The sequence below is a fragment of the Sinocyclocheilus rhinocerous genome, unplaced genomic scaffold (genome assembly GCF_001515625.1).
Source record: "Sinocyclocheilus rhinocerous isolate Xijiao unplaced genomic scaffold, SAMN03320098_v1.1 scaffold1159, whole genome shotgun sequence".
Classification (NCBI taxonomy): domain Eukaryota; kingdom Metazoa; phylum Chordata; class Actinopteri; order Cypriniformes; family Cyprinidae; genus Sinocyclocheilus; species Sinocyclocheilus rhinocerous.
This window is the reverse complement of record NW_015634336.1, coordinates 446121-458820: the sequence shown is the minus strand read 5'-3', so window position 1 is coordinate 458820 and position 12700 is coordinate 446121. Positions and strand designations below refer to the sequence as shown.

The window sequence follows — 12700 nt, the reverse complement described above, 5'->3', positions numbered from 1 at the left end:
GAGCAGCGGTACTCAGTGGGGGAACGTGAAGCATTAGCCTGCATCTGGGCCTGCGAGAGGTGGCACTTGTATCTCTATGGCCGCGCTTTCACCCTAAGGACAGATCACCAGGCCCTGACTGCACTACTTTCCACATCTGGGACAGGCCACAGGCCACTGAGGCTACACCGCTGGTCCGACCGTCTTCGCCAGTATAACTTTGACCTGAAGTTCACCCCAGGCAGAGACAATGTTGTGGCCGATCTACTGTCCCGCTCCGCTCAGCCACACCCCACCACACACACGCACACCGACACGGACCAGGTGGAATGGGACATTGTCCAGATGTTACACACACCCCTCCAGGCCGTCGTATCGTTACAAGAATTGAAGGAGGCATCGGAACAGGACCCGGTCCTTTCTCAGCTCCGAGTCTATATTCTGAATGGCTGGCCTCAGGAGGTACCAGAGGGGCTGGCAGCATTTTCCAGAATAAAGCAGGAGCTGTCCTGCTGGAACGACACCTGTGTGGCACGCAGCCTCTGCGCAGTCATCCCCAGCACCCTACGTGCACGTGTCTTGGCAATGGCTCACGAGGGCCCCCTGGGTATTGTGAAGTTGAAGCAGTGCTGCAGAGACCGGGTTTGGTGACCAGGGATAGTTAAAGACACCGAGGCCCTGGTGAAAGACTGTGCTGCCTGTCTCTTGAGCGGTAAGACTGGTCACCAGGCCCCCCCACCCTTACAACCTCTTGCTTGGCCATCGCAGCCCTGGGACCACCTGCAGCTGGACATATGTGGTGAGATACAGGGAGTTCCTCATCACCAACGCTTCCTAGTGGTTGTCTATGACCTGCATTCGAAATGGCCTGAGCTCATTGCCACCTGAGCTCTGTGACCTCTCAAGTCATAATTAACTTCCTGGACTCTCTGTTTTCCCGCTGGGGCCTTCCAAACACTATCACTAGCTGATCTCAGCCGAGTTCACAACATACCTCAAAAACATCCACATGGCATACTATCACCCCCAAGCTAATGGTGGTGTCAAACGCTTCCATCAGTCACTGAAAAACAGTCTCAGAGCTCACTTGTTCCAGGGATGGACCTTCTCACGGGCCATCCATCACACACTGCTGCACTACAGGGCCAACCTACACTCTACGACGGGGGTCTCTCCAGCTTTCCTCATGCTTGGCCGTGAGCTCCACCTTCCCCTCGACAGGCTCAGCCCCGCACTGCCTCAGGGACCACTACCGAGAGTCAGGGCCTGTCACCGCCAGCAGAGGAAGATGAAGCAGAAATTCGATTTCTCAGCACGCGTTAAGGTCCCTGACATAAAGGCCGCAGATTGCGCCAGGGTTTGCAGGCCCCACAGAGACAACAAACTGCCCCTCTCCAAGTTACTCATCAGCTGGGCCCAGCCACCTTCTTGCTCAGCGACGGCACACAGTGGCACGCAAGCCGCCTCCGCAAAGTTCCGCCCCCGGCACATACAACAGGCGTCACACCTCAAGCCAAACCCACAGCTTGGCAGGACACCCCAGCGCTTCAGCTGACACCTCAGATAGCTCCTGCACAGGCTCCAGACATGTCTGTCAACCTGCCAGCTGAGATATGTGCCTGCCCATCACAGGCTGCCCAGCCTCATTCCCATGTTTCTCCACGGCCTGTCCGCATTCGTTCTCGCCCAGGGCACTTACAGAACTTTGTGTCAACATTTCATGTTTGAAACCCCCTGGAGGGGGGGAAATGTTGGGTTCTCACAAAAGTGTTGTTTGATAATGCATTAAGTTAGTGTTCAGTGATGAATCGAGTTTGATTGTGCTGAAAGCATTCTGTCATGCCTGACCAATGTATGTGCTCGATTATTGGGGTCTGAAACAGAGAGGTTAAGTAAAATGATATGATAAGTTGATGTTACTCGCTGTGTCGGTGTGATCCTTATCAAACGCAACACTCATGTGACAGAGTGTGTTGCGTTCAGAATAGCTAGTTCCTGTTAATTCCGCTTACGAGAAACACTCTTAAAACTTTGGCAAGTTTCTCTCAGTTACGAACAAACGTATTCCAAGTAACGTTAATAGAACGTCTGTTCAGAATGATCTGGGCTTTAATAACATTATCAAAACGTTAGCAGAAAAACATAATTTATACAATGTTCATCTAACGTTTTATTTTAACATTTTGGTGTTTTTTTTAATGTTACTTGTTTCAGATGGCTCAGAGAACATCCAAGTGTCACGTCATTTTTTGCAAAATGCTAAACTTGAACATTAATGTTTAATCTAACATTCACATAATAAGGAGGGAAAAAAAACATTGTTTAAACCTTTAAAAATGTTTTGAATGTTCTGAGAACATTAAGAAATAACATTTTTATAACTTAATGAGTTAGCAAAAGGTTCTCAAACATATATTTGTTAGCTGGAAATCAACTGGAGGGTGTGGCGCTTGCAACACCAAGGTCGTGGATTCGATCCCCAGGTAACATACTTACTTCTGAAAGCATCAAATGCATGACTCTAACTGTAAATGTGCAGTCACATTAGCGAAATTTCGTAGAAATTTTGCGGGCAAAATAAATCTATTGTCTGTTGTCAATAGTGAACCCATTGCGAAATCTGCGTGAGGGAATCTTTCACCCTCACGCGAAATTCCCTTTCTCCCAGCTAACAATTTTTCGTTCGTTTTTGAACGTTCCCAAGAACGTTGGTTAGCCAGGAAAGTTTTCTTGAAAATAGAGCGTTCCCTTTAGGTACCGTTAGGGGAACGTTCTATTTACGTTTCTAGAAGGTTCCCAGAACTTACTTACGCCGAGTACGTGCGCGTGCGTTTGGTGGGCAGAGGACTCTGTAACTCCCCGGGCTGCAGGGCGGCTCGTTCCCAAACGCGGCTGCCTTCTCGCAGGAACGGGAATGACAGCGACAGTGGTGCCGAGCGCGGAGACGGCAGAGACGGGTTCGCCGCGGGCGACAGCTCCGGTTCCGCCATGGTTACGGGTACGGCGTGCGATGCGGAGGTTGCGTCGGTTTGCTCTCTGAACTCCGGATGCCTGCAGAAGATGACCTGTGGGAGAAACACTAAACTCACATCACATCCAACGCGTTATTTCTGCCAGCTGCAGCTTTTCAATCTGACGCATGTTGTACAGTGTGTTTATTGACAAATGCTCCGTGCACGCACTCTGCTCTGTTTTTTATTTGCAGTGGCACAGATTGTTCTGTGAGGAGCGACGTGCAGTAAAACAGCTTCTGCACTGACATTTAGTCTGTGCTTCACAAAGCCTCTGTCTATGTGTGTGTGTGTGTGTGTGCGTTTTTGTTTGTGTGAGTTTGTGTGTGTGTGCGTTTTTGTTTGTGTGAGTTTACATTCAAGACGGTTTGCGCCCGGGGCGCGAGTGCTGCGTGCCCGGTTCCTCATGCACAAAAGCCTGCATTGTCTTCAAAGAGGCCTTAAAGAACACAAGAAGCCGTTCTGCGATCAGACTGAACTGTACATCTCTTGTACTGGCCATCAGATGTATATTTAATTAAAAGGATAGCATACAAACCTACTATTTGTACTATTCTGTGCAGTTTATGTGTATTGTGTACAGTACCCTGCTGGAAAACAACAACAACAGAAACCATCACAGAATTTGTAATGGTTTTACAGGTTATAATGGGACTTAATGGAAAGTGTAATTGACTCTCTGGGTTTCTACTGGTAATTGGTCGCCTTCTATTGGTGGCTTGTTAAAACCACTAAATCCTAATGGAATATGGCCAAAAACACACTACAGAAAACCATTTTTTTTATGGTTTTAATGACTAAAAGTTGATGGTTTGTAATGTTTGTAATGGTATTTGTAGTGGAAACCAATAGATTTTCTGTGGTGGTTTCTAATTTTTATTATTATTATTATTATTGTTATTATTATTTTTTTGTAGTTGTGCCTAAGATAATGTATCCCGCAATGCTTACATTTCTATATAGCTTACCTTATATTTCCAGCCACAAACAAACCGAAATTAAATATCAGATGTTGTTTTTTAATAATCTCTATTTTGATTTTATAAAGTTGGATTGAAGTCGCAAAGAAAATAGTGTTCATTCTGAACAAGATCAGACCTAACAGTATATGCTACATCAGGTGTCAGATGTATATTTAGGTTAATAGTCTCATATTGATAGTTTTCACGTGACGTCACACCCTTACAGGAACGCCCACATGGAGGGCAAAACAAAGCTTTCCTCAACTGACCGCATTTAGTAGTAATATAGTAAGACAGTGATATTTATAGGCTAAATTCGGTATACACCTTATTGATGATGCATACCGGAGACGGCAGAGACGGGTTCGCCGCGGGCGACAGCTCCGGTTCCGCCATGGTTACGGGTACGGCGTGCGATGCGGAGGTTGCGTCGGTTTGCTCTCTGAACTCCGGATGCCTGCAGAAGATGACCTGTGGGAGAAACACTAAACTCACATCACATCCAACGCGTTATTTCTGCCAGCTGCAGCTTTTCAATCTGACGCATGTTGTACAGTGTGTTTATTGACAAATGCTCCGTGCACGCACTCTGCTCTGTTTTTTATTTGCAGTGGCACAGATTGTTCTGTGAGGAGCGACGTGCAGTAAAACAGCTTCTGCACTGACATTTAGTCTGTGCTTCACAAAGCCTCTGTCTATGTGTGTGTGTGTGTGTGTGCGTTTTTGTTTGTGTGAGTTTACATTCAAGACGGTTTGCGCCCGGGGCGCGAGTGCTGCGTGCCCGGTTCCTCATGCACAAAAGCCTGCATTGTCTTCAAAGAGGCCTTAAAGAACACAAGAAGCCGTTCTGCGATCAGACTGAACTGTACATCTCTTGTACTGGCCATCAGATGTATATTTAATTAAAAGGATAGCATACAAACCTACTATTTGTACTATTCTGTGCAGTTTATGTGTATTGTGTACAGTACCCTGCTGGAAAACAACAACAACAGAAACCATCACAGAATTTGTAATGGTTTTACAGGTTATAATGGGACTTAATGGAAAGTGTAATTGACTCTCTGGGTTTCTACTGGTAATTGGTCGCCTTCTATTGGTGGCTTGTTAAAACCACTAAATCCTAATGGAATATGGCCAAAAACACACTACAGAAAACCATTTTTTTTATGGTTTTAATGACTAAAAGTTGATGGTTTGTAATGTTTGTAATGGTATTTGTAGTGGAAACCAATAGATTTTCTGTGGTGGTTTCTAATTTTTATTATTATTATTATTATTGTTATTATTATTTTTTTGTAGTTGTGCCTAAGATAATGTATCCCGCAATGCTTACATTTCTATATAGCTTACCTTATATTTCCAGCCACAAACAAACCGAAATTAAATATCAGATGTTGTTTTTTAATAATCTCTATTTTGATTTTATAAAGTTGGATTGAAGTCGCAAAGAAAATAGTGTTCATTCTGAACAAGATCAGACCTAACAGTATATGCTACATCAGGTGTCAGATGTATATTTAGGTTAATAGTCTCATATTGATAGTTTTCACGTGACGTCACACCCTTACAGGAACGCCCACATGGAGGGCAAAACAAAGCTTTCCTGTATTGCCTGCCAGTTATTTTTAGGAGGATTGCATTTAGTAGTAATGTATATTTAAAGACCAAATTCAGTATACACCTTATTGATGATGCATACTTTGTACAGGCAAGCAGACGAACCCAGAATATAAACGCAATGCGCAAAGTTTAATATTAAATGTTTTCCCATAGAACACCATGTAGCGCATTGCGCTCATATTCCGGGCTCATTTGCTTGCCTGCATAAAGCACGCATCATCAATAAGGTGAGTACTAATTTAATCTTTTAATATCACTGTTTTAAAGGCACTGTGTTTTCACATTGAACGTTTTACACTGTTTTTAGTGATTGATATATTGCGACAGATCTTTGTTTTATTCTTTTGAGAGATGATCTAATACTTTTGGATCGGAAGAGATAGAAAATTGACAGTCTTGTGCTGTAGTTCTATCCTCTATGGATGTTTTGCCCGCCAGGTCCCAGGTCTTCGAACCAGTCACGTGACTGAAAACTATCAAAACGGTTCGCGCGCACGCGGAATCTGGCCTCATGACGTCAGAGCTGCTGCTGGTTCTGCCATTAATAACTTTAACATCACCGCTTATGGAATTAAATTCCATATATAGTGACAGCACAAGAATAGTAGGCCTATATGATCTGCATAAAGCGAACCAAATTCGCAATGAAGCAATCACGTACACGAACAAGAGGCAGAAAAAGTGTTTACAATTTGACACGATGGTTTTGACTCGGCAAAATTACTAGAACTGGCGCCAAACTCGTAAACGTCACGTTTATGTTGAGGAACGCTTGATGGATTGAAAGATGCTATTCCTTTCATCTTCCGCTCAGCATCACCCGCTTCCAGAATGTTCTTGACGGAGGGCAGGGGCTGTGCCTCAAAATCTCCTCAGCTGACTTACTAGACAGCATTTTTGGCGGTGTTATCTATGCGTTTATTTATATGCGCACAATCAATGCCTATAATAACTGCTGTCTAGGAGGGCGCGCTAAGTTTTGAAAAACGAGAGGACATCAACAAAGGGTGGGCTAAGGGATGGGATTTTGCCTAATAAAACCAAGCACCAACTGTAATCATTTTAATTCTGTTTTAGATTGCATATTCGCTTATTTATAGTACAAACACTACAAGTATAAAAACAGGCAAAATAAATAAAAACGCCCAAATAAATGGACCAAATGCAGAAACTTACAGCCGCTGTCTGGAGTTGACAGATGCTTCCGTCCCGTCCTGTCGACCGCCGTTATGTAAGATGAGATATAGGCTACGGTGCAGATCCACAGTGAGCTCGTGTGATGGAGGAGATCCCCGTTAGCACGCTTTTACCGGGAGAACCGACGCGTTCATGGCATGCATCACCGAATCCCGAAGATGACGCACTGAAGCCGTTCAAGTGAGTCACTCCCATCACTAGACTGTCTCGTGTCATATGAGATTATGTAAACAGCAGTCACCTGACAATAGCCTACATAAAGCCTTAGTAGTAGGGGTGTAACGATTCACTCGTTTTATCGATGCATCTTACTACTAATTAGTAGCATCAAAAGTAAATGTATATATATATATATATATATATATATATACACACACACACACACATTTATGATGCTGCAAGTAATACTCTTATAAACTTTAAATTACGATGGTTATAACAATGTGGGGACAGAAATTATGTTATAAAACATGACAAATGTTTACATATCAATACCATAGTATTTGAATGTTTAGGTACAAAGCAAGTTTCCTTATTTGTTTACTATTATTATTTTTATTTGATTATTATTTATTATGATGGAGGGAAAGCTCAAAAGTCAATAACCTAAAATAGAGACCTTCTAAATAAAACAAGGTTTAGCAATCGTATATGTATATATATTGTATATAATGTAAATACAATGTAAACTAAATATAAATACAAAATACACTAAAAAATTACAATAATATTTTTCATTCCATTAATGTTGTAAAAAGCAGGAGAAAAAAAATCCAAAAACCATATATACATGATCACATGAAAATATTCCATTCAGTGTCAGAAAAAGATTGTTTGCTAAACATTTTTTATAGAATTTATCTATAAAGTAAACTCCATAGGACACAGCAATACAACACAATAATCCCATTTAAATCATTATAAATGGCTCTTTTATTAAGCGTCTCCTATTGGCCCGGCACCAGCTGCTCACTGATTGGTCCACAGAGCTTCAGTTCATTGTGTAAATTAGTCTTATGAGAGGTTTCAGCTGATTTTTCATGCTTCATAACAGATGAGACTGTTAACTGTTCCACCAGGACAGAAGACCCAGACCTGGTTCACTTACAGATCCCTGCAGAAAAAAACAAGAGACGCTTGTGGTATTACTGTGAGCAAATCATCAGTGTATGATATTGCAAAGACAAATGGTGGATGGAACGGGTTATATATTCATTATAGCTTTATTTAAGGTCTAATATTCTCACTATGAGTGTGTACGGAGCCTCTTTCTGCTGCGCGCTGTCCTCCGCTCCTGCAGGTGGCGCTGTGGCAGCCGCGCTTGGCCCTTCCTTCTCTGCGCTGGGACCCGAGGGCGACGTGTCGATGAAGACCTCGTCCACCACCCGGAAGCAGATCTCCTCGCCCTGGTCCATGTAGAGGTCGTGAGCGCCCTCGTCCGTCTCGTACTCCCACATCCACACCTGCTCCGCCTCATCGCTACGCCAACCGTGAAGGAACAGAGCATGCTGGGTACATGATGCTACAAATACACTGGTAGCTAATTAATAGTGTCATGTTAATGTGTTGGTAGAAGCGATGATTCAGGATACAATTTAGCCGGTTGCTGTAGCGACTCTGGCGGGATTATGATGTCATCGAAGAATCCGAGGCTCACTGTGGAACCGACACACGTGAAGTCATTATTCACCTCATAACAACTTATGACAACATGCAGACTTTTCCATTTCCAAATAACTTCTATATTCTAATTAAGCCATCATTCTGCAAACAAAGTTCTAAAGCTCTTAATCTACTGGAATAAAGGGTTGACAATGAATATGAACCATAATGATCTGCATGTAAATGTGCTCATTGTGTTATTTCAGTATGAGTGAGATACTGTTATAATTTGTATTAATATTTTGAATTTGGTTTTATTTTAGTATTTTCTGTTTTTATTTTTATTTTAATTAAGTTTTTTTAGTATTTTTTTTTTTTGTATTTGTTACAAATATTTTTAAATATATCTATACAGTTTTTATAAATTTTTTATTTCAGTTTTAGAACAAATTAAACAAAATAGCTAAAATAAGGTTAACTAGCTAAAATACAGTTTTTTTACTATTTTTTTTCATTTAAAGGTGACATATCATGAAAATCTGACTTTTCCAGGTGTTAAGTGGTTTTAAGTCCGGGTGGTGGACGAGGTCTTCATCGACACGTCGCCCATCAGGTCCCCAGTGCATCTACCAACCAAGGAAACGGGAAAAAGATTAACCCAGTAACTTTGTTTTGGTAAGCCTTTTTCTGAAAGCATCTGAGAAAACGAGCGCGTCTGATTTCGCTCCCTTGGTAACGTGGCAAAGGGATCTCATTATAATATTACCGCCCCTTAATCAGTAAGTTTCCACCCAAGGCGCCGTCATTGTTTTCGCAAGCGACGACGGTGTACCGGCTCTAATGCCACGGCGAAAGTTTGAGCAAAACACACTAACTGTTCTGTCTGGAAAAGGGGGCGGGGAGCAGCAGCTCATTTGCATTTAAAGACACAGGCCCGAAAAACGACGTGTTTCTGCTTCCACTCAAAATAGGCATTTTCAAAATGATATAATAAATGATCTGTGGAGTATTTTGAGCTGAAATTTCACAGACACATTCTGGGGACACCAGAGACTTACATTACATATTGTAAAAATGGGCATAATATGTCTCCATTAACATTTATTTAAAGCTGCAGTCCGTAACTTTTTTTGTGTTCAAAATTTACAAAATGTATATAATAATCGAGTACACCATGAATCCATTTTCCAAACCGTGTTTTTGGCTTGTCCTGAATCACTACGGTACACCTATAATAAGTGTTTATATTCGGACTATTTAGACTGGTTCAGGTAGGTACCGCTGCGGAGTAGCCCAGTACCTGCGTGATTCGCCATAGACATAAACAGAGAGAAGTATCTCTCGGCTACAATGTTCTTCCGCAAGACGCACGCAGTTCTGTTTATTAACCGCAAGAGCGCCAAAAGTTACGGACTGCAGCTTTAAAGTAACAAAAATGCTTTATTTTTTAAGTTTTAGTTTATTTTTAATTATTTTAGTACATCAAGTTAAACTAAAATGAGAACTGTTGCCTTGCAAACTACCTGAAATAAAAATAGATATTTGTTTTATTTCAGTTACTATTTATTTATTTTTTTATTACTTTTTTATTGTTTTATTTATTTGAGTTGTTTTAGTACTTCAACTTAAACTAAATGTTGCCTTTTTATATTTTTTATTTTATTTCAATTAACAATTCTTTTATTCCAAGTAACGATTTATTTATTTAATTAGTTAGTTTAGAATTATTTTACGATTTCAACTAAAACTAAATGAAAATAAGAAATGGTGTCTTGGCAACTAGCTGAAATAAAATGTTTAAGTGTATAATTTCAATTTTAATCTCAGTAACGGAACTTTTTTCTGGTTTTAATTAAATTTTTAGTTATTTTAACTACATGAACTGAAAGTAACTAAATGAGAAGTGTTACAAATATATTTATACATATATTTGATTTGTTAACTTTTATTTCAAGTGAAGAAAAAATTTTTTTGTATGGTTTTATTTTTAGTTAACGATAATTACACCACCAGTGATGAACACTAGAAGAGAAAAGCACAATTGTTTTCCCCTCTTACCATGAACACCTTCAGCACTGCAGCCTTTAATCTTTCCCACCAGAATCTCGTCCAGGAATGGGTGGAAAACCACACATCGAAAATGCACTGCAGGAGGAGAGAGAGAATGAGGATGTGCTGGACACAGAGAGTCTCTGTGAGGAACAGTCACCTTTAGTGTGAGACGCTCCGTCTCCAGGAAAGATGTAGGAATCCTCCAGTTTAGTGATGTCATACAGACAGATACACAAACCCACATTATACACCACCTGCAGACGGGCGGAGGAGTTTAGACAACACAATTATAATACTCCACAATATTACTGTTTTTGGTCAAATAAATGCAGGCTTGGTGAGCAGAAGAATATTTTGAGAATTTCATTCTGGTATTTATGTATACATAAATAGTTCTTATATGTAATTCATGTATTTCATGGTTTGTTTTGGTGCTTGTCTGATTTCCTCAGCTCACCTTGTTGGCGAGTTTCTTGTTGAGCTCCTCGGCGATCGCGTCGTTCAGCTGTCGGTGGAAACTCCACGGCGGAATCCGGACCGTGTCCACCATCTCCACCAGCACAAACATCCTCAACCAGACCCAGAACAGAAGCGAGCACGAACTCTAGACCCGCGGAAACCGGACTACGAGATCTTACAGAGAGATCTTACCGAGATCTTTCAGACTGAGCTTATTTACTGTAACTATGAACTTCTATTAGTTAACGTTACTGGTTTATGAATCTGTCACTCTTAAATTTGATGTTCTGCAGCTTTGTCATATTACCTCTCAGTCCTCCGGCAGCTTCAGCAGCTGTGTTTCTGTGCAGACAGATGGTATCCAGCAGCTGCGGTTTATACATGTACACTATTAATAACCCAAAATATGTCATGATTTGAGCGCACAGCATGACAACAGCCAGCCACACTTGCGCTGATTCACGACAGCGGCTGGTGCTTTACGGCACTGATTTACGCGACCAGCATATCTTCCTTTATTTATTTTTTTCAAAAATGTTGATATAGAGACTATTTTATAGTGTAATACTTAATTGTAATACGTACTAAATACTAAAATATAATACACTTTAGTTAATTTCAGAATTGTATGCGTTATTTATGTATTTTATGTTTAAATTAACCTTTTTATTGTTGGCTTTTGTCTTGTACATGTTGTTATTCGATTGAAATAAATTAAACACTTGCAAAACATCATATAAACTAATATCAACAAATCTTACATTGTATTTTGATTGAAAACTATATATATATATATATATATATATATATATATATTCTGTTTACATGTACAACAATTTATATTTAGTTTTGAACTCAAGTGTTTCATAATGTGAAGCTGTCTTTGTACTTATGCCAGACTGATAATTCATAAATTATGCATAATTATAATTTTGTTTTGTGTCTATCAAGGTCTCAATAATGTGAGAGAATAATAAGGAACATAACACTTGCAAAACCGTTATATTAATATGTGACCCTGGACCACAAAACCAGTCATAAGGGTCCATTTTGAATAAATAAGCTTTCCATTGATGTATGGTGTGTTAGGACAGGACAATATTTGGCCGAGATACAACCAGAGGCGGACAGTAACTAAGTACATTTACTTAAGTATTGTACTTAAGTACACTTTTTGGGTATCTGTACTTTACCTGAGTATTATTTTTTCTGGGAACTTATGACTTTAACTTCACTACATTTACGGTAGGAAATTTACAAAATATCTTCATGATCTTTAATTAATATCCTAATGATTTTTGGCATGAAAGAAAAATCAATAATTTTGTCCCATACAGTGTTTTTTTTGGCTATTGCTACAAATATACCCCAGCGACTTAAGACTGGTTTTGTGCTCCAGGGTCACATATTTGCATAGCTATAATATTAATATTTTACATATTGCATTTTCAAATTCAATGTTTATTTCTCTATTTGAAAAATAATTACTACAAATATGTGCTTCTACATTTTAGTTTAAAACTGTTTCAAAAAATTTGAATATAACACCTGAGACATCCAACGGAAATGAATCATCTTAAAAGCACTTCATTTTTATGTTTCTAATGTTTTATTGGTGGTGGTTTTAGCTCTACAAATATAAAAAATCCAGCGAGTTTAAAAACTTCAATGAGTTCATGATATTTAATGAGATTTCCATCCTAATATCTTAGACATCAGTCTATCAGAAACACAACACTTTGTTCAATCAGAAACTCGTGGAAGAAGTCCACAGCTCAGCACTGATGAAGACTTTTTAAGACATTGTGACTGTTG

General features: G+C 40.1%; 2 protein-coding genes across 3 annotated transcripts in view; both read right to left on the bottom strand.

Annotated features, from left to right (window-relative positions):
* The window catches only part of LOC107745522 (cold shock domain-containing protein C2-like), a 14457-nt gene extending 10849 nt beyond the window's left edge, over positions 1-3608 (bottom strand). Inside the window, exon 1 of the mRNA XM_016559419.1 lies at positions 2791-3608. Within this exon, the coding sequence (XP_016414905.1) occupies positions 2791-2969 (179 nt within the window). The 5' untranslated portion in view covers positions 2970-3608. The remainder of the gene's footprint in view (positions 1-2790) is intronic.
* A 3906-nt stretch (positions 3609-7514) lies between these two features.
* Positions 7515-11384, bottom strand: LOC107745521 (DNA-directed RNA polymerase III subunit RPC8-like). 2 transcript variants are annotated; one of them, XM_016559417.1, is made up of 7 exons: positions 11193-11384; positions 10884-11104; positions 10584-10680; positions 10433-10519; positions 8365-8428; positions 8020-8251; positions 7515-7886 (listed from the first exon to the last, which is right to left on the bottom strand). In XM_016559417.1, the coding sequence occupies exons 2-7, from the start codon at positions 10992-10994 to the stop codon at positions 7836-7838; spliced, it is 642 nt and encodes a 213-aa protein (XP_016414903.1). In that variant the 5' UTR covers positions 10995-11104; positions 11193-11384; the 3' UTR covers positions 7515-7835. The 2 variants fall into 2 exon arrangements, with proteins under 2 accessions (XP_016414903.1, XP_016414904.1); XM_016559418.1 differs by having other exon boundaries at positions 10884-11030.
* Between the last annotated feature and the right edge of the window lie 1316 nt (positions 11385-12700).